At 32.7% G+C, this 23,454-nt stretch overlaps 1 protein-coding gene across 6 annotated transcripts in view; it reads right to left on the reverse strand.

Annotated features, from left to right (window-relative positions):
• Nucleotides 1-23,454, reverse strand: part of LOC118192992 (phosphatase and actin regulator 2-like) — a 290,734-nt gene that overhangs the window by 107,190 nt on the left and 160,090 nt on the right. Inside the window, exon 1 of one of the 6 annotated variants that reach the window (XM_085825356.1) lies at nt 16,051-16,164. The exons of 3 other annotated variants lie outside the window; for them this stretch is intronic. In XM_085825356.1, coding sequence (XP_085681482.1) covers nt 16,051-16,072 — 22 coding nt within the window. In that variant the 5' untranslated portion in view covers nt 16,073-16,164. Of the gene's footprint in view, nt 1-5,457; nt 5,581-7,395; nt 7,517-16,050; nt 16,165-23,454 lie in introns of those variants that run through there. 2 more of the 6 variants (XM_085825360.1, XM_035364020.2) reach the window with 2 other exon arrangements.

The following is a 23,454-nucleotide window of genomic DNA, read 5'->3' on the forward strand; positions in this document are numbered from 1 at the left end:
ACCCAGCGCGATCTTATTGTCTAGCAAACTAGTTTCTCTTTTCTTCACTGAAGAAATGATTCCTTCTGCAATAAACCTTCCATTTCAGAAAAAACAAACATCACATTCTTCCACTCTTGCCTCTTGTTAATTCTTCAGATTTTAGCTTTTTGGTAGCTATATACGGTACAGAAAGAAGAGTTTCCAATTCTGAAAGATCATTCCACAGTCTGTTAGCGAAACATTAGGGTTATCTCCGTCTTCTAACATTCTCGTCTCCTGTTAATTCTTCAGATTGTAGCTTTTTTATGGCTATATATGGTGTGTAAAGAAGGGTTTCCAGTCCTGCAAGGTCTTTCCACAGTTTTTCTGTTAGTGAAATATTATTTACATCTTCTGAAAAAGTTCTTAACCCTAACAACCACTTATATCATCAAATATGTACTTCTCCATTGCGTTCCTCCTTTTCCTGCTCACTTCCTAAGAATGGCAACAATTTTGGGAGTTCTTGCTGCTTACCTAAATTTACCAATGAGATAAGTAACTAAATGAATCAGTTTAATCAATAATGGCAAATATCACATCCATCCTGCTCCCTTATATTTATTTACTAATATGTCAATAAAATAGAAAGCAACTATTTATTAATGCATATAGTCTATAAATAAAAATATTATCTCAGTTTGTCATTAATTTTCTTTTCATTTCACTTTAATTTCATTTCAAATTCAAACTGTTCAACAAAAACTGGAGTCGGAGTCGTCGTGTTTCTTAGCAACACGGACTCCTTTTACCACAAAATCTACCCGACTACGATTCCGACTCCACAGCCCTAGAAGTAAATCTTAAACACTTATTTCCTCAAATAAATTCCAGAATGGATTAAACATGATTTAATTCGTAATAATAAAAGAAGGCGTTATCTTTGTTGTTGCGAAGTTAGTTTCTCTAGATTGGCTACAAATCGGCTATTTTGCAAAGTTTGAAATGTACACAAACATGTGCACCATGGCAAAATTAATTACCGCACTTAAACAACTTTTAAATTGTTAATAACTCCAAAAATATTGCTTCTAGAATTACGAAAGGCATAAAAGCCTTAACCGGAAGATAAAAACAACATAATTCAATCATTTTTAAAGCAAAAAATGTACAATTTACAAACATATATGAGTAAAGAAACTGAGATTACTGAGACGGATAACAAAGTGGATACATATATAAATATATTTATATACGTTTAGTGCGGCCGATTGCAACCAAAATACGAGGTGCACATCTACATGTTATAGAAGTCCTATATACAAAATTTCAACGTTCTGAGGCTTCGTTTTTGAGTTATGCGAGATACGTACGTACAGACGCCACGAAAATTTCTCTTTAGAATTAATTTTAAATCAGTTTTATAATTTTTTTTGGGGGGAAAGAGTCTTTTATTCTGTTCTTACTTACAGATGTGACGCAAAAACATCGTTAAATTGCATTCAATAGCGGTCAAAATGGATATTTTCATTGCAATATGATGCCTGAAACTTCCGCGATTACAATACTTCCTTTTTACTTCGTACAAGGAAGTAAAAAGGCTCTTTATCCTAAATGATATTTAAGAGCAATAAGGACTTAAATTTTTCTTTCACAATCAGCTGCTATATAAGCTTAATTATTTTATATTTTTTTTTATATATTTTTCACTGTAAATAACTGATATGCTCACTCAGTATATATACGACAAATGCACAACTTATTAAAAAATTAAATTTGAAACATTATTATTTTTTCTATTATTATACATAACACTATTAATGAATGATGAATTTATATAATATTATACACTTTATATACTGTATATACTTTGAATCTAAAAGCGATAAACTTTGAATTTTACTATTCATACAATTATAAATACACATTCATATGATTACAAAATTTTATTAGAAATCTATTATATGTGTAATTATTTGCAATCTTTAAAAACTGTAATAACATGAAAGCATATTTATCCCTACAGAACAAAGACAATTTTTTTTTTACATTAGTACAAGTATGAGATATTTTAATGTTTCTAACTATATATACTTAGGTATCCTAAACAATCCTAAGTTAACAATGTAATTTAAGCAGATTTCGTCGCATTAAGAGAGAGAAATCATAGAAAGAGTTTCTTTCGTTACTGAACAACTTTCTAATTCCTTCCGAATGCATAAGAATCAGAATTTTTGAATGACTATTTCCATTAGGACTAAAGGAAAAAAAAGGGGAGGATCCTTTGATTTTTTACTGGACGAACTAACTTGAAATCAAAATTCTCCTCGTTAACTACTGTCACGTAATTTACTGTTTTTATAGCATTGCAGAACAACTGCTTAGCAAAACAGTAGAAATAGCATAATTAATTCATTCTCTTGAAGACAGAATTGGAGTCTTCAAATGCCATGCCTAATATATTGTTACAGATTTTGTATAAATGTAAATAATTTTAGTGAAATTATATGTAAAATTGTAGTATCTTTTGTATAATGTAACACGAAAATCTAAAAAAAGAGAGGCTTTGCTTTTTCCCCCCTCCTTCTAGTCCAAAGGAGCTTGTCCCTATAGGACTATTGTTTTCGTTTTACATTGGTTCACTATAAACGTCCATTTCACTTTTCAAACTGTCGCCACCAAATGTTAAGAGTCCTGCATTAAAAAAACATTTTTAGCTCCAGCGCGCGAGTCTCTGTATCGAAAATTCTAAAGATATGCTCAATTTAAAACTATCTTGCGGTATTGCTCTTGAACTGAATTTTATGTTTTCAGTGCGAAGAACGCGATATGTAATAAATAACGTAACAGACAAAATGTAACATCCCGCCCCCTGTGGACGTAATTTAAAATCTGGAACCTTTCAGAATTTTATTTTATCCCCCCCTAATCAGAATGTTATTTCTCTTTCTGAACCGAAAATTTCTTACAACGGGAAGGACTATAATTCCCCCCCCAATTGCTGGAACTTAACAGACATTATTTCTTTTCTAATCCAATCCAGGCTTGACCCACAAACCTTAAATATATATTGCAATTATATATATATATATATATATATATATATGTTGTATGAACTTAAATCCATTTAGTGCGAATACAAGTTATTATTACTTGCGCAATTGCTGCAAAGTTAGTTAATAATAATTTATTTCCTAAACAGTATTGATTAATTGATTAATTGATTATATTATCTCCTAAGTTTAATTAAAGTAGAATTATTTTAAAAGTGTGCATCCATACTGGTAAGTTATATTTTGAAAGATGTTTTGAAGTAATTTGAAAGCAAAATGTTAATAATGTTTTAACGGGGACTGGAGTTAAATCATCAGGAAGAATAATATTACAATTGTAAAAGTAAAAATTAAATTATCTTTTTTATAATAATTAATTTATCTTTTTTATAATCTTCTATGTTTATTTCAACTTTACTTTGATTTCGATTTCATAATGACAATTTCCAATGTTTAATTTCTACAAATAATATAGTACTCAAATACATAAAGATGATAGTGTCGGGGACGATTACTCGAGTTTTACAGGATTTCTCTACAGTAATTGATTTTTACTCCAAATTGAATTGACTAAAATGCTTCATGAGAATAAGTTCTTTGAGTAACAACTATTCGCGGAAATATTTGGCCTGACTAGAATTGCCGGTTTGGCTTTAACTTATAACTCGAGTAAAGACGAAACACTTTCATATTTACGTATTTTTATCAATTATTGATCATTGAACGGGAGTTGGTTTGTTCCCCTTGAAAAGTCAACTAATTTCCGATCAATGACAATAATTACATGTTTTAATTTTTACTTTTACAATTGTAATATTATTCTTCGTGATGATTTAACTCCAGTCCCCGTTAAAACATTATTAACATTTTGCTTTCAAATTACTTCAAAACATCTTTCAAAATATAACTTACCAGTATGGATGCACACTTTTAAAATAATTCTACTTTAATTAAACTTAGGAGATAATATAATCAATTAATCAATACTGTTTAGGAAATATAACTTTTACAATTTTTAATTTAGCGTTTACTGTTTTACACAAAAACTTGCCCACCCTGAACACCAAAATTTGAACAAAATACTAACTTTTAGATATTCAAAAGAATTAATTTTAAGTCGACGCTTGTAGCACTAAGTTTACAGATTGCATTGAAATGAGACACCTTCCACGATTCTCTGATCAGGCTTAAAATAACCGTCAGCGTCGATGGTGTGTTTGCGGAATACACGTGGGATTACGGAAGTATTTTCGTCCCACAGAAATACTCCCTTTTAACTCATGCAGCGTCGGTGCCTGAGCAGTCTGTTGTCATTAAATGCAAATTGTCGAGATACTGGTACAATTCAACTGAAAAATTTTAATATTCATGTTAATAAGCTTTTTATCTAAAATTAAATGTTTCTTGACATTACTTTCAGTTACTTTCGAAACGTGGCTCAAATATCCTTCAAAAGTTTCTTTCACAAGTAAATAAAAGCCTTTTTAAGCATTTTCTACAAGCTTTTTTTTCATCTATAAGCTAACTATTTGATTGAAACGAAGGTAGTGTTCCAAATTCAGAAATTTTTTTATGCAAAATTTAAGCAGATATTATATTTGGAATAAATAAACATACTATTACACAAATATTCTAAATTAGCAATTAAAAGAATACAGTTTGAAAGAAACTTTCAAATGCTGTTCACACTTTCTTCCCCCCCCCCTTTTTCTTTTTTTAATTTTCAGGGGTAAGGTTAACATACAAAATATTCTGGGAAAAGTTCTCTAAAGAGATAAATTTATCACAACATTGTGACATTTTACCTTTACTACTGAATCATCACCCTTGCAACACTAAACACATTTTGAATTCTTTTGAAAAATCAGAACGTTAATCAATATTTAACAATATCATCTACGTGACAGTAAAAATATTACATTAAAAAAAGACAAGAAAAGAAACAAAGAAAAATCTCTGAATTGTTTTAAAATGGTGATAAAGAAATCATTTTAAAACATCCATTCTTTCGATGCAAAATATTATACTTCAACAAATATATAAATATTTCCTTAAATTAAACATTATTTTATACTGCCTTATTACTTATTCATCCTATAATCAGGAATTCTGCCGCAACTAATTATGTATACAAAAAATTCAGCCTAAAACATTAAAAAATACCCTACAGTAATTTAATGGTCTACCTTACTGCGGTACAGAGCTATTCGAATCTAAAATGTAAATTACGCTTTTTTCTGATATTGCAACTAATAAGCAGAGCAGTTATATCAAAACCTATAAACAGATTTGCTTACAAATAATCTTTTAAAGTTATATTTTTTCTTTTCTCTGACCTGCTATGGATGCCAAAAAGAAAAAGCTTATTAATTTATTCCAATGCAATAATAAAAGATGATAAACACTTGGAAGTTTTTACATCCGCGAAAGATTTCCGACCCACCTGGCTGAGTTGTTAGTTGACAGTGACAGCAACTAGGACTTCTAGCCATGGCCAAACCCATCTTCGCCTCGTCACCAGCGCCCACAGGTACTTACTTCGGTGTTGAAGCGGATGTTACCATCGGCGTTATCGAAATAAAGAACAAAAATATAACTCGAGAGGCCTCCTTCCCCACGTATATTACGTCACTGCGATTGTCTCGCACTTTAATTCGTGGAATAACAGAATGGGCTGTAGCTTCCTTTTTACGGCTCAGGTCATGGACTGTTATATTTCATAGCACTGGGGCATTGAGTAAGAATGTTTAGAATCAGATTTCCATTTTAAAAATAATCTACTTTTAATATTTACCACAATCAATAGAAATTTTATAAACAGTTCCGGGTCAAGGGAAAACAAAACAAAACAAATGAGAAAAAAGAAAAAGAAAAAAAGAAAAAAAAAAAAAAAAAAAAACTGAACTACAAGACCCACGTGTGGGTCGAATGAATAAAACCGTCGAACGCTGTTATGTATCAATATTTAAAAGCTCTAATAGTGTTCAGGAGTTCGATTCCCAAAAGAGGAATGGCTGTCAGCATAAGTAATTTGTTTCCGTAATAAAAATGCCCCCTCACACCTATTTATCTAATAAGAGATATCAATGATCGTCTACTTTTAACATTTAACATTTATCACAATTATAAGAATATAATAATTATTACAGATTAATATTTGTTATGCAAATATTCGTCAAAAGTTGGAATAATTTTAAATAAATGATATATTTTAATATCCAATTATGAAAAAATTAAAAAGTTATTATGTATGAGCATTATATTTTTATAACTACCAAAATTATTTATAAAAGAATTTCTATAATTAAATCTATCTCACGGGGCCGGCTTAACGGAATCATAGGCCTTTATAGTATTATGTGGCTCTTACCTACACCAACTTACTCAAAAATAAAAATAAATTTCCAAAATATGAGCGCTACACTCTCGGAGCCTAGGCCGTATCTCGGAGAAGGCGTCGTTACCTCATCATCTTAATCCAAAATACGTGTCTAATTCCATCAGCTTCCAGCCGTGAACAGCATTGTCTCAAAAGAAGGCATGACATAAAAGTCCACAAAACATTATTAAAACTGGCGCCTGATAAAAAATATTTCAATATGTCCATGAGCCTAATTAAAATACTTAAGAAGTCTGACCAAGTTCTCATTATTGATTCTTCTCCAGAATTTAAAAAGTTCTTAGAGAATATGAAGGATTCAAGTAGTATTAATTATTTTTTTAAATCAAAGTAATGGCAAATTTGTATTCACATCTTTAAGTCATTTAAGAATACTCAATAATTAAAAGACTTTAATACACGATAACATAACTAACTGATTTAATTTTTTTTCATCTAAAATAAACTTATTACTTGATTTTAAAGTTTTTTAATAAACTAAATTTATTTCTAACAACTTTAATTTTATTTATTAAAAAAACTATTTTATGCATTTCTTCACTATTCAAGCCGATAGTTCTTTCAGTATTTATGCAGTAAACGACGATTATCAAACTAATCAGTATTTTGAGGAAGACTGCCTCTCTCTCTCTGAAAGACAAGACATCGCCTATTTACTCCCGGCTACACTGTCTCCTTAAAAGTTGAACACATATCTATTTGCATTCAAAATTCTACTATTGCGGGAAATTTCTGAAAAGAACATATACATATATATCACCGTCTTGAATGCCTATAATTAGTACCGTTAGAGAAGAAAAAAGAAAGATATGGGAAAAGGGGGGGGAGAGAAATGAAAAGACATCGGAGAATAGATGGCCTTGAGATATGCAATCATTAAAAACTGTATTGTTTAAATGAAACGTAATTTGCTATCTCCTAAGAAACTAAAATACTAAAAGTACAGAAACCAAGTAAAATACAAAATAAATACGAACTTACGCAATACACGTCAGGCGTGATAACATTCTCAGTAAGCGTGTGCATTCGGAACACTGATCGCGTTCATTACCGAGAATGTCGCAACAATCGAAGCTGAATTAACAAAATACAAATGAGAAAGTTATCAAACAAGAAACCATATAACAAAAGCCATACATCTGCATTGCGATATTTCAGAAAGACCAAAGGCAGAGAGTAACAAAAATTAAACTCGCAGTTAAAGAGTAGATGACAAAAACCGACACCTGTACGGAGGAAGCTGGTAGCCAGTCTCCCCACCTCCTACCACTGCCGCCTCTCTCTCTCTCTCTCTGAAAAACAAGACATCGCTTTACGCGAACAACTATTGTCACACTTCAATATTTTCCCTAGCTTTACTCATAGAAAAGAACTCTAATGACAAAGAAGCCGAGTTGGATCGCTCTTCAATCGTTCTTCACACATCTCTTCAGTCGTTCTTCACAAATAGTAATTCTTTAAAATCCAAAAATGTATATTATAGTTTATAAAATATATCAGTATTAATATATCCACTTAATTATCTATTTATTTTGATCCATACTTGAATTAAATGTATTTAAAATTTTGGGCACCAGAAAATTTTGATTTTTCCAATATTTTCAATCTAGTAAATCCAGATTGGATAGGCCAGCTTTTAGAATCAATGCCAAATCAAAGGATTATTTGGAAAAACCTGAAACTACTTTAAGTATGAGTGACCAACATTCCACAGTTTCCGATGTGCTAAGAACCGTCAAAATATGCCAAAGACGGCACATAGAATCCAATACTCGGTAATAACCACAATATAACCAACTATATTAACAGCGCGCCTGATACAATTGCATTTGCTTTTTAACACGAAGAAAATTTTGTTTACAATAGAAAAATCAGCATAATATTTTTATCTTTCTCTGAAATCTTGAAATTAACTCTAGGCTTATCTAATAAAATGGCTATGCGAATATTTTTTTCTGCTTTCAACACGATTGTCTAAACAGTTTCTTCACTGAACTAAGCATCTCCATTTAATGCGAGATTGCCGCAATATCAATTTAATTTCAAATGCTGCCGTTGTCTGAAAGTTCATTTATTAGTTGCTTCTAGTACTGTAGTCCCAATCAACCAAGTCTCATTTTTAATTCTTCAATGACACACAGCTTGCTGATGTCTGCATGCTCAAGTGCAATGGATGACATTCCATTCCAGCAATCTAAATGTTCCGAGTTTGAGTCTCTGCAATAGCACAGTCAGTCTAATTTCCAATAAAATATTTTAAACCTTACAGTAGTGCATAATTAAATTTGGAGAGACAGCAGATTCTTCAAAATCGTTCCATCTGGTAGGACCACGAACCTCCCCCCCACCCCCACCATCACAGAATTAAATCCTACTTCCAGGCAAACACTTTGTCGTTTAGTACATATTCCATCCTTCCATCCATCGAGCTATTTATGCCCGCGTGCCACAAGGGTCTCTATAAGTGCCCACTCTATTCATTATTTATGCGAAACGGCACTCCCTGCACATCAAATATTGCACTTGCAATGTATTCTGATGAAAGTGCATTCCTTAGTCCAGTCATCCTGCACTTACAAAATCACATAAAGCAGTTAAGACTTGGCTTACAAAATAGAAGATTAACATCGACAAAGCTGTCACCATCCTCATCACAAGAAGAAAAATTAACAAGTGTGTGTGTGTGTGATTATGGCAAAGCCTCGAGGGCTATCTGCCTAAAGGGAGGGATGCCTTCGTGGAGGACTTTCTAAGGGAAACTGGCTCGTATACACGTTACACATGGGGAAAACCACGAAAAAGCCCATGCAGCCAGCCCGTTCGCGGGATTCGAACCTCGGACCGAACTACCAGTGTTCAGCGACTATACCGCTCGGCCGCTGGTGGGCAAAAATTAACAAGAATCTCAACAGTATGGTACACTGCGTTAAGCAAGTCCCTTACCTTGAGGTGATCGTTATTAATTCTTTCTCATGGATCCAGCACATTATATCTGTCATTCAGAATTTTCGAGCGCGTAAAGCTAATTTTTGCCACTTAATTATTGCTCAAAACAACATTGCTTGTACTGACAAGTTACTCATCTACAAATCTATCTTGTGTCCCAAGCTGTATTATGCCTGTCCAGTCTCGGCGAGTACATTATTACCATCTGGCTCGTAACTTCCACGACTTCCAGCGGAAAACTAATAATATTGTAATAATTTATAATAAGATATGCAATTATGGTCGTAACAAGCCTAAGAATTATAAATGGTTAAAGGCCACCGTAAACACCCAAATCAACCATTTAATCCTATTATGCATCACACCCTATATTTTGTTTATTTTGTCTACTTGCTAATATTCACTAGTCTGCATTCTCAATCTGGTATAGTGTTCCTTTTACATATCGTATTTACAAGTGAGTCACTTGACTCGGGCCAAAAAATTTCACTTATTTTCGTGTTATTACTAACGTTTTTAATCTTAAATAATCAATCAGTTTGCCATTAGCATCACGTATGGCGATAACTGATCTTCCTTTGTCAAAAATTTCACTTATTTTCGTGTTATTACTAACGTTTTTAGTCTTAAATAATCAGTTTGCCATTAGCATCACGTATGGCGATAACTGATCTTCTTTTGTCAAAATTTATTTTTATTTACACAACTTGAACACCAACAGCAAATTATTGTTGAAAGTTTATTTCTAAGATAATATTTCTGTTCGATTTGGGATAGGGCCTTATAGCCCAGGTTCCCTAGTGTGACCATTCCATGAAGCAGTTGGAGCCGCCCCTCAGAAAAAAGGAGGCATATAGTGAACTGCCCAATTATAGTAGGTACATTCACCGATGAGATATATCGATTATTTATTATTGATGAGATTAGATTTCGAATCCCAGCTCGGTAGTAAGAGTTAATTTCATAGTATCTACCGACAGAAGAAAATTGCAGAGAATATGTACATTAAATAAATTAATTATAAGTACATGTAACCACAGGAATTTTTAAAAAATTGACTGATTACATAATAGGATACCTACAATTTATTAATCAAATTAATGTACCCATTAGTTGCAAATGTAGCGCTTTATGTAAAGACTATATGAAAATTATTTGAAGGACTCATTCCTAGAAATTAGACACCACAAGGTCCAAAATCAAGAACATATTCTCTTTTGCGATTTGAAATTACTATGATACCCATACAGGGCGATCATAAATGATTCATCGGTTTTTAAAACGTTGTATTTCAAAAAACATTACACATGGAATAAGAGCGATACACGATAATATAGTTAAATATTTAATTTACACCTTAGTTTTAAAATTTGCATGGCTACCACAAAGAACTCCCAAAACAGCAGGACTATGCGATGCAATGTTTTCACTGCATTTTCTCGCATGGCTTCTGTGATCTCCAGACTTCAAGGCTCATAATTTCTTTCTTTGGGGCATGTTAAAGATTTTGCTTACATGCCCTTCCCCTAGAGGGTAACTATGGCTGAACTCAAAAATCGCATTATCGATGCATTTATGGCCATTAGTAGAGAAATGGTAGCGCATGTGGTGGACTGAACTTGAATACCGTACACCACGTAACCAAAGGTGACACACGGTGAAAATGTGTGAAGATATGTATAAAAATGTGACTTTTTAACAGTTATTGCTCCATGTGTAATACTTTGTAATATCCTAACTAAATTAAACTTACTTATAAGCTAAAATACTAAAGGACTATGTAGCGACTATTCAAGCTGAGTTCTTGTAAGCAACAAGTTCAAAGAATGGTTAAATTACCCTTTATTCCAACTCAAAATAAATGAACAGATGACCCCTTCTCGGACGTTCAATACGCCTCCACTCGGGCATCAACTCAAAATACAAAATATAAAACTAATAAAATGCTAAATAAAATTAACCAGCCGAAGCAGCACAGAATAAACTAACAGAGTTGGCCCTTATTTAAAGGATCAACAGCGGAAGTACGGCCGAAAAACGTTAAGCTTACACTAATAGCAACAACGTGGAAGAAAGGCAGAAAGCTCTCTAACTGAAGTTTGGAACTTTGAGGCTACACTGGTGTTCAATAGGTAATTCTAGCCTGCTCTTACCAGTTCCTTACTTAATTCCTTTGGCGGCGAGGAATACAGATAGAGAGTTTCTCCCAAAGAGGCTCATTTGAAGGAAACCTACTGAAGTGACCCAGACTTCAGCTTATATACTCGTTTCTACCTCATTTGAATAAATCGTAATCCTGAAAACTCATTTTGGTAGGAAACGTAGGTGGAAAATGAGAAAGCATACGAAAAGCTAGTTCCAAAATAAAAATAACAATTAGAAAATTAAAATAAACCCTACAATTCTTTGAGATAAGGTACCTTAAAACGGAATAAATCATTTATTATTACTTTATATAATGTCGCACGCCTACTTTAAAAAGGTTTCCGTCATTGGTTTATACTGTTTCGCACCCTTCCCCCCCCCCTCTTTCAAGTTGTTGTTGTCTCGCTGCTGCTAATCATGTGAATTTTATTTATGTGATTTTGCTCATATCTCAAAATTAGAGGCTTTTCCCAGGCATTAAGATTCAACAGATCAAAGAGAGGAATACGGTTAATACAGAGGAGAAAACACATAGCACTCACATTATATAATTCTATGTGCGTTGATGATAAAAATTACAGTGAACACTCACTAAGACGACCAACCACGGTTCCAGATGGCTTCTCGTTTTCTATAGAACTGGTCGCCTAAGTGAACTGTTTTTAAATATTGATAAGGTATTTTTACTCCCACATGCCGTCGTGATGCAACTGGAAACACGCTCGAAGCGTATTCAGAAGGTCCTGGCGAGGGCAATGCGGATTTCTTCAATTTCTTGACTTCGAAAAAAATTCTAAATGACTCCACAATTGATATTTATTTACGATGTCAGAAATGCTTTTAGAGAGGGTAGTTTTAAGGAGGTAGTCACCGTAACAGAAATTGTATTGTGTTAGCTTTATTTCTTAGGTAAAAAGAATTGTCATTAAGCAGCTCGAAACAGTATAATAAAATAGATAATGTCAGCATTACGCCGTAAGTTCAGTTAACGTCGAAGTTAATATTTTGTTACACAGTACAATGAATCAAAAAAAAAAAAAAAAAAAAAAGAACGTCTCAATTATAAATTTTAATAGTATCAACTTTAAGCGATGTAGAGTGATGGTCCAAGGTCACAATTAAACAGTAACTCAAAGAGTTTTACATAAGTGCACGCGCGAGTACTGCTTTGTTGTTTTCTCACTTGCGACGCCACTCAAGCAAAATGGCAACTCCTGAGCGCAAAGTGTTTTCTGTTCTGCAATTTGCTAACAGTGAATCTGTAATTTCAGTTCAACGTGCGTTTCATTTAAAGTTTAATTGTGACAAAAACATCCGCCGATGGTATAGACAATTCTAAACGACCGGATGTGTTTCTAAAATGAAAAGAACGGGACGACCAAAAGTGTCTGTAGAGGATGTGGAACGTTTAAAGCATCCTTATACCGTAGTCCTAAGAAACCTGTTCGGAAATCAAGTCTTGAACTTGGCAAAGACGACAGTTTGGAAAGTTTTTAAGAAAATATTTACATGTGGTACATACCGTTTACGGGTGGTACATGCTACGGTGTACGTTTGACTATGGTGTACGTTTTAACTTTGCAAGTGAAGTGATGACTTTCTTGATCTGTGGTGTTCAGTGACGAGTCAACTTTTCACCTGATTTGGAAGGTAAATAAATACCCATAATGCTCATATCTGGAGTTCAGAATATCCTCAAGAACTTGTAGAATACCATAGAGATTCTCCAAAATTCAGCGTTTTCTGCACCATGTCCCGACATCAAGTGTACGGAAAATTTTGTTTCGCTGAAGCTACCGCAGGAGATGGTTTATGTTGATATGTTACAATAAATGGCTCTTTCCCCAATTAGTGAAAACCTGTTAACTTTATTTGCAAAAAGATGGAGCCCTCAACACTGGAACTTCTTTGTATGAGTGTGGTTGAACTTCGAAAGCCCCTGACTGTTGGACTGGTCGTAATGGTCGAGACAACAGAGTTCATTGCGCTGGCCTCCAGGTTCACATGACCTAACGCCATGCAACTTTTTTCCTTTGGGCTTTATAAAAGATCGTGTCTACGTTCCGCTGCCACCTAATGATCTGCCAGAGTTGTGACATAAAACTGAAGAGTTTACTGCTTCCATTATTCTGGTCTAGTTGACCGAAGTGCGAGAAAAATTGAACTATAATAGGTTGGATGTGTGCCGTATAACTAAAGATGCATACATTGAACATTTGTCAGAAAAACTACCTTCAATTGGATGCATATTTATTGTAGACAGTCTAAATTAAACTGTTGCAATACACCATTGAACCTGGGGCATTCTTTTATGAACACCCTGTATAATAAATGTATTAGATTATTTTAACACTTAATGTTATTGCTTTGCGTAAATAAAATTCATCATACTATTATTAACTAATAAGATATAAAATTAATTTTTACTTTTCTTTTAAGGTTATAATAAAATTCTTGCCTCGTACATATTTAATAAAAAAAGAGAGAGAGAGAAAGTAAAAAATATTGCAATGGGTGTTAAGTCAGATTATTATGCTGTACCGAAATATGAAATATATGACATTGAAAATGTCCTTTATTAACAGCAATAAAAAAGGAAATTTTCAAAAACTGCCAACTGATATTACAAATTACAGAAATCAAATGTACTAGAAATTACACGAATCAGAAAGCTTGCTAAAAAACAAATTAAAGGAAAAATTATTAACAAACATGTTTACAGTTTTTAAATCTATCACTCTGCGAAGCGACTGTAATTACAGTTTAAAATTTAAAAGTTGAATGGCACAACGGCAACAACTTAAGAAACAATTTGCCAGTCCGATGAAATTTAGAAATTCTGGAATGACAAAACTTCCCAAATAAAATAGATTACAAATTCCGTAATACCGTAATATGATAACATAGCAATCCAAAAAATGACCAAGACATTTCTAACGTAAGGGGAAAGTTTAATGATTGAAAAATATTACATAAAGGAGGAAATAAAATATGAACTCTGTAATAAAATAACTACAACAGCATATAGTATGAAACAAAACACGTCCTTGCGCATTAGAAGTCGAGCAATAAAATATGATGATGGTAACAAAACTAGATGATTAAAGAGAAAAACAGGAAAGAAGGCAAAGGTTAAATGCAAATTAACTCCGGAAATTCTATCTACGCTTCAACTGATAAAAGAAGTTCAACTAGAAATAATAAGAAATGCACAATTCCACTAAAGCCTTATTTAGATTTCTTTAAAATCAAATTATAGAAAAGAACCTTAAAGAACAACAACTACCAACTCCGTTTAGATCAAAACTACAAATTAAATATTGCAACCAATAACAGCTGTCATTATTCTTTTTTATTATTAAGATTTTATTAGGTACTAAACAATACAATATTAATCAAGATTTCGTTTCTCACTCTTTTTCTATTTTCCTCTTCCCCTTTTTTTTAGCTCCAACGGTGCTCGAATCAAATTTTATGTTGTTTCAATTTTCATTCGAATCTGTTGGCATTCGGAAAAGCACAGGTAGATAGATAACATTTAATTTATCTGCTATTAATTAGCAAACTAAACTATTTTAAAAGAAATAGATACAGTTATTATTATACTTAAGAAAATCATTTTTGTTTACTTTTTAATCGGATTGATTTAAATAAAACTGCATTTAATTCATAATATATATAATTAAGAATATTAAATATTTCCTTGCAGCAATGGCGCAAGAAAATTATTTTAAATTAAGTTTAACTTTATTCTTTTGAAGCAATTTTTACAGAATAATATATTTTTTTACTTATTAAATGTACAGAAGACGTGTAATTTTTCCCGTATTAATCTAAATGCGTATTTATCTAATATCCTATAGAATTTTATGCTATTCTAGCTGTGCCATCTCTATCGATAATCCATACTGACAAACTGTATAACACTTCTAAAGAGATTTTATGGGCGATCGATAAAATATGAACCCTTTCGAACTTTATTATTTTTATTTATTGATTTTAAATTAGCTGTTTTGCCCATCTGTACCTGTTAGAAATTATTATTGCTATCATTACTATAATAACGGTCCGCTCTATTTAATTTAATCTATACTATCTCTGAAACAGTGATAACGTGTCTGATTTAAAATGTAGTAACGGAGGAGTATTCGCCTTATCTGCATGAAAAATTCAGAGTTTCATGTAACCTACGCTGAAGTTTCAGATTTGAGTACGTTTAAATAATTAGGCCTTTACTTTGAAGGTACAGTATATGTTAAATGAAAGATAATTTTTTTAACCTTAGACAGAATGACATAATGCACATTTGGTCGATTCAATATTTAAAATATTCTCTACATATTATTTCTACTCTAAATTAGTATCACTTTTCTGATATGCAATAAAAATTCCATTACCGTCATTTTTGAGAGGAAACGTGTATTTTGTGGTAGACAGAATGACATAATGCACATTTCGGCGATTCAATACTTAAAATATTCTCAACATATTATTTCTACTCTAAATTAGTATCACTTTTCTGATATGTAATAAAAATTCCATTACCGTCATTTTCGAGAGGAAACATGTATTTTGTGGAATTCCCCGGCACGCCACAGACACAGCAATCGTCACTCTTCTAGTTCAATGTTCGCTTCTAACACTCATGAATGTTGGCTGGTGGCCAACGTCGACGTGTAGCCCATAATCAAGTTAGTGAACTGAATTCAATAGCTACTTCAAAACAACAGAAGCTTAAGCAAGCTTCCTTACTTTAGATGTGAAAAACGACGCGAAATGATATAAACGATTCAATCTGTATTATATAGACCTATCAACATATTCAAACATCCAACAGAAACCTCAAATACGCAGAATAACAACATACGCCGCCAAAAAAAGAGAAGGAGGCAAGATGAATTATAGAAAGAAAAGAAATATAAATTCTAAAATTTTCCAAGGAGGGGGGAAAAAAAAGGCTGCAGGAAGTTACTTAAAATCAAGTAAATTGCAAACGGACGTTATTTCCATTTTCTTGATAGGTTCAGTTCCCAGGGAAATATAATTTAATGTAATGGCAAAATTAATCTGATCAGACATTTTCACAACACTTAACTCATTATTAGAATGCATTTGAACAAGAGATGCTTCTTCAACACATTTTCAATATCTCAGATAAAATAATATTTGTTACAAATTTATCATAGAATCGTCAATAATCATGCACAATAAATAAATAAATAAATAAATAAACAAAATCTGAAGTGTTTCAGATTTTAAATTACGTCCAAAGGGGCGTTTTTTAACATTTTGTGTGTTACCTTTCTTTATTAAATATCATGTTCCTCGCATTTAAACCATAAGATCCAGTGCAACAGCAATATCGCAAAATAGTTTTAAAACGAGCATATCTTTAGAATTTCCGATACAGAGACTCACGCGCTGGAGATAAAAATGTTTTTTCTGCACAACGTTGCCATTGCTCGCTTTGAAATCCTTGAGTTTGTTAATCAAAAATTCGTCAAAGTTTTAAAAAATAGGAAATCGATCATAAAACAAATTTCAAATTTGGTCTTCCACATGCTCATATTCGTTGGAGGATTACGTTATTCAAAATTCGATGACTCTATGTACCGTTGTTTTATCACAATACGAGAAATATACATACATTTATGCAGATTTTTCATTATTTAATTTCTTCAAATATAATGCAGGACTCTAACATTTTGTGGCAACAGTTTGAAAAGTGAACCGACATTTATGAGTCCGACGCAAAATGCCAAAACGAAACTAATAGTCCTTCGGGATTCAAATCCCTTTGGACTAATAAATAGCTGAGAATCTGTTTTCAATTCAAGAATTTTTAATGGAATGAAATACGTCCATGAATAAGACAATTTTTATACTTAATCCGTTTATTTTTTTTGCATTTAAACTACAAGACTTCTTTTAATTTACATGTTATTTTCGTATTAATTTTATCCTGCACTTTTACTCTTCTGACAGCCTAATCAGAAATGCAAATTAAGCAGTTTTAATGAGCGAGCTAAAGCGCAAAAAAATAAAAATCTGAAAGGTTTCAGATTTTAAATTACGTCCAAAGGAACTTTTTTTTAAACCATTTTGTCTGTTACCTTTATTTATTAAATATCACGTTCTTCGCACTTAAACCATAAAATTCAATTCAAGAGCAATATCGCAAAATAGTTTTAAATTGAGCATATCCTTTAGAATTTCCGATACACAGTTCCGCGCGCTGAAGATAAAATTTTTTTTTTTTTTTTTTTTTTTCCCGTAGAGGTTGCCATTGCTCGCTTTGAAATCTTTGAATTTGTTAATCAAAAATTCGTTAAAGTTTTACAAAATATGAAATGGATAATTAAACAAATTTCAAATTTGGTCTTCCACACGTCCATATTCGCAGCAGGATTACATCATTCAAAATTCGATGGCTCTAAGCACCCGTTGTCTTACCACAATGCGAGAAATATACATACATTTATGCAGATTTTTCATTATTTAATTTCTTCAAATATAATGCAGGACTCTAATATTTGGTGGCAACAGTTTGAAAAGTGAAACGGGCATTTATAGTGAACCAACTCAAAACGAAAACAATAGTCCTTCAGGGACAAAGCCCCTTTGGACTAAAAAAAAAGCGACTAAATATTTCACAACATCCATAGTTTAAATTTTTTTTAAATTTATTTATTTATTTATTTTTGTCATTCTGTAATTAGTAAAACTAATTTTTTGACAGGTGATTATTTAAAATTCAGTATAAACTTGCAGTTATTTATGCTCTATTTCTATACTATTTCTCCCTTACACTATACTGTTCTATATTTCTATGCCGGTATAGCGGTATAGCGGTTAGCGTTGCTGACTGCCGTGCCAAATGGCCCGGTTTCGAATCCCGGAGAAGGCACGGATGTTTGTAAATGTATAGTGTCGGTGCGGCATGGCGGCACTCTAAATATGCGGCGAGCCGAAAGTCCTCTCGTGTGGTTCGGTGGTAGGGGAGAGGTGGTTCGGTGGTAGGGAGAGGTTCGTGTGGTTCGGTGGTAGGGAGACCCTCGGTTCCTTTCCTACCCCCCCCCCGGGTTGTTCTCCATCAAAATTGGAGGAGGAACTGAGCGAAATCGCAAAGTCACCTGTTAAGTGCTAAAAGTTGTTAAAATTAGTTGTAAAATTTCACTTCTGCACAACTCTATGAAATTTTATTGCATCAGCAGCACTACATCAAAGTTATTATTATTAGCATCTTTCTTTTTAAAAAATTTAATAGGAAAAGATGCTTAAAATTTCATCCTATCGCATGCAAACTGTTTTGTAAATATGCCTGAATAATGGTAACCTTTTCTTTTTTAATATCCATCATACATCTCATTATATGGTAGTTTTATTTTTATGAAAATGAAAAGAATCACCGTAAAAATTCGTGACAGAACCGAAATATGGCTTTAAAATTAAGGATTTAAAATTAACTAAACCTAACTAAAATGCATAATTCAGGATCTTAATTCATAAACAAGCTACTTGAGCAAAGAATCACCTACCATGGACGATACAGATGTTAACGAAGGGCGATTGATTCTTAGCCGTAGTTCGAGGCTTAAGAACGATTTGAGGTTTAAGGAGTAGCAGAAACAATACTAAGAACGGGCGTGATTCAAGTTACAGAGAAGTAGAAATGAAAATATGTTATTAAACATTGTAAGGTTAATATTACTAAGTATTCTTGTTGAAATGTAGGTTTCTTTCAAAGAGATAACATTGTGATAATTACCTGTAGTTTATCCATGCTCTTATTGTAATCGCATCCTTCGTAAATTAAATTATTCGCGTAGTTTTCCCCCCCTCGATGTTCGGATAATAAAATTAGTTAAGAAAAGAGAGCAAAGTACGCGAGGAATATGCTAGGTATATTAACATAAAGCTCTCTACAAGTAGAATTCGGACGAAATCTGCCAGACAAAAGCCGTGCGCTCCCTTTGAAAGTTCAACAATATTTTTCCCTAGAAAATTATTAAATTACAAATGATATTTTGATAAACAAGATCAGCGGATCATTCGTTACCAAGGTAGTTACTAGTTCGCATATGAGTGATGAAATAATATAGGGAACGACAAAATGCCTACTCGAAATTTTACGAGTGTAGAATACTAACGCAAGAATACTGGAAATAATCTGAATCGAATAATGTCATCTGGCCAACGCCCAATCAGCAGAAAGCACGTACTCGGCGTCACCCTTCAACAGAATGGGAACAAAGTGCCTTCATTACATTCTGTCAGTTGAAATCCGACATAAAATTTGAAACACATGGATTATGAATAGCAGTATAGTCATTCGACTTTCGATATAAAAAGGTTGAAGGGAAATTAATATTTATTTCTTGCAACCGACAATTTATGTAAGCCAAATAAAAACCATCGGAAACTCTTTAATGATTGAATTGTAGCAAGGGTATCGCCTTTTTAACTGTTTTGCTGCACTTTATTTTTTATTAGACTGATAGAGTTTTACAATTTAACACACACAGAGAATTTTACACTCGCATACACATACGAAGCCTTATTTCGAAATTTGTGCGCCGAATAAAAATGAAATTTAACACTATGGCATTTGATAACAGAAATCAAGTGAAATCCCCACATTTCTTTCCACATCTTATATCATTAATGAAAATATAAATATCCAAAACAGAGAAAAAATAGCAGATAATAATATAACAGAAGGTCTTTTGAGTATATTATAGCGTCACGATCCGTTATTGGGGTTAAATTGTACTGTTTGACGACAAAGCTAAAAACGATCGACTATAAAATACGTAAGTATTTAAATATAATATATACATTTCAAAATCTCATGAATTATATGCCAAAGACGGAGTTGGTCAAATTCTGAAAGGACAATTCAAAGAAGGTTGGCACTAATGAGGGTTCAACAAAACATTTAACATGACATTCCTCAATTACTGGTCGGAATACACAATCTATTCCTCCTATTACATATATTCTCTAACACTAGGGAGAATACAGAAAATTTTAATCTTTCTGAACAGAAAAATAAAACTGGTTCTAATATTCTAGATAAGAAGCAACACTAGTAACAATTCCCGATAATGAGTGGTATCAAGAAAGCACATCAAAATGATCATCGAATTTGCCCTTTACCCAGTACTGACGTGTTTCGGCCCTGTTCTCAAACAACGTCAGACTCAATGAGATATACAAATACAAAGCTGATGGAATAATCAATTGCCTTTTGTTGGAGAAAAGACTGCTAAAAATCTAAGGCGCGGACTATTCAGTTTTAAAACATGACCAGATAATAAAGATACAAGTGTGTTGATCAATAAGTTATCCTCATGATAGTATATCGTTTATATACACACACACAAACGATTTTAAATCAAATACATTGTGACATAAAAAGGTAGGAAATCAGGCACGGCGAAACTGACAGAAAAATCCATTCTAATTGAATCATTGTCGATAAACCTCGTTAAAATACGACAACAAACAATAATCACAAAATATCTGAAGCTTGCCGCAAGCGCTCGTTAGAATCTGACGCAAAATTTCAAAATGAAAAAATATACACGTAATTCAACACTGATGTGAACGTTAGAATTTCACGCTACAATGACCGGCGATTCCTCAGAATTTGTTGCTTTATTTCGTTACATACTTTTATAAGAGATGTACAACCCGAGTACGTAAAATCTTGTTACTTGTTTTTAATCCCTTAATCTGAAATATTACACAATTCTCTCGCGAACGTAAGAAAACTACAGAATTAATAACTCATTTTTTAAAAATCAGACAGAGATGAATTTATTGGTTTCAATTTGAAACAACAAATAATAGGAATGAACGCCCATTAGCGGACACTCTCTTAAGTGTTCGCTAATTTATCAAGATATTCCAGAATGTTTCCACCATACATCTGCAGAAGGATATGCATATTCATATTCAGATAACTCTCAGTCATGGAATAATATTAATTCTTAAAATTTTATTTTGAACATTAATAGAATTGAACACCTATGGTACCAGACCGCCAAAAAAGCCTCCATCTGTAAGCACAACATATGAAAAGGGGTTTTGTTGTTGCTGATTTTGGAAATATTGTTATATTCATTTTCGCTTCGGCAAATAAATATGCTGGATAGAATCGTTTCGAAGAGAGAATATTCATTTTTGGCAAATCCCACCAATTTCACACATTCCCACCAATTTCATTCGTCAACTGCGAGAATAAAAGCTTATTCTGAAACATTTTTAAACTAATAAACAACTGCAGACCGATTCACCACACTTAAAAGGTTCCTTTTTTAAAAAAAATTCAATATATACAAACTGCCAACTTAATACTTTGAAAGGTATGATAACTGATTACTTAATCAAGCATCAAAAGCATCCTGCTATGTATTATAAACAAGAACTGAAAAAGGAAAAGTCGACTTTGAACGTTCCAATATCATGTTCATTTACAAAAGAGAGGTCCAGATTTGATTCCTGGTTGAAGGTTTACTTTTTCAAACTGGATTTCTAATCCCACATTCATAAGCAAATAAGGAAATAACCTATGGGTTAGCTCTTTAATGATTTACTGGCTTTAAGATAAATATTCTTTTGAATGTTACAATTCTTAAACTTCCCGAGTTCAAGTATCGTCATGAAATTTCGAGGAGGCGCATGATAAGCACATCACCCCATCCAACACTTCACCTTCTATTTTTTTCTAGAAAAAGGCAAGAAAAAATAACATAGAAAATTTATGTAAATATTTGTGTTTATTTGATTCGAGTTTGATTTCCATACACTCTGAGGCACTATACACTGTGTTATTTTTTTATTAGATGAATTTCACGTAATTATTTTATAGTGCATTTTTAATCGAATTAGTGGATTATTGCATGTATGAGTGTTTATGTAGTCTATTATGTTGTAGATCTTATCAATTTGGATCGACTGACATTTGAAGTGTACCGATAATTCAATTAGAACCAGACATATGGGTAAATATTACCCCCTGAGAAATTTATTGCCAAGTCGGAGAGATTTTGGAAGTTTCCGGAAAACCCATTTTCGAAGTCCTGGGAGTTATTTTTCTGAAACTTTCCAGAAATGTTTAAACAATTTTATAAATAACTCACATTCATTGTCAAAGTCGTGCGAATGTGTTGAGCTTCCACTAGATAATTACTGTTTTAGGCAGAGTGAGACATTTGGTCGATATGCGATTATTTCTCGCTGAAGCATTTGCTTACTTCCGCTTCCCCCTTCCTTGAACCGCTATTTATCTTGCATCAACTGTTATTTATTTCTTCCTGCTTATCTGACGTGTTATCGACAAAAATATGGAGTGCAATAATATTCATGGGAGCTATTTAAATTTTACTATCAATATCAAATTTATTTATTTATAACTTTGAAAAATTTAGCTCTTTTATAAAGTATTTCTTTTGTTTCCTGAGAAGGATGATAGTGTTTCTTTACCGCTGATTTAACGTTTGCACTTGAATCGTGCACGCGTAAATCCTTTCCGATTTACAAAAAGAAATGTAAGTTTTTATTAATTATTATTTGATTTTTATTTATTAAGCCAAAGGGACAACTTGCTTAATATTAATTGGATTTTGGCATTTTGCGTCGTCCATTATAAAACGGCGTTTCACCTTTCAATTTTTGCCACCAAATATTAGAGCCCTGCATTATTTTTAAAGATATTAAATAATGAAGAATCTGATTGAATGTATATATATTTCTCTCATTGAAGGAGGAAAAAAAACGGGTATCTAGAGACATCAAATTTTTAATAATGATCCGAAGCAGAGATGTGCGTGTCGTGTACCCAATAGCCGCTCAAACCATCACATTAGGTGCAGGGTCCCTATGCTGATACCAAATGCAAGCAGGCGACGTTTGGTCGCCTAGGAGCCTCCAGAAACGTATACA

Source organism: Stegodyphus dumicola, chromosome 10, assembly GCF_044657685.1.
Source record: "Stegodyphus dumicola isolate Sdum_Otavi_A_Nest chromosome 10, ASM4465768v1".
Lineage (NCBI taxonomy): Eukaryota > Metazoa > Arthropoda > Arachnida > Araneae > Eresidae > Stegodyphus > Stegodyphus dumicola.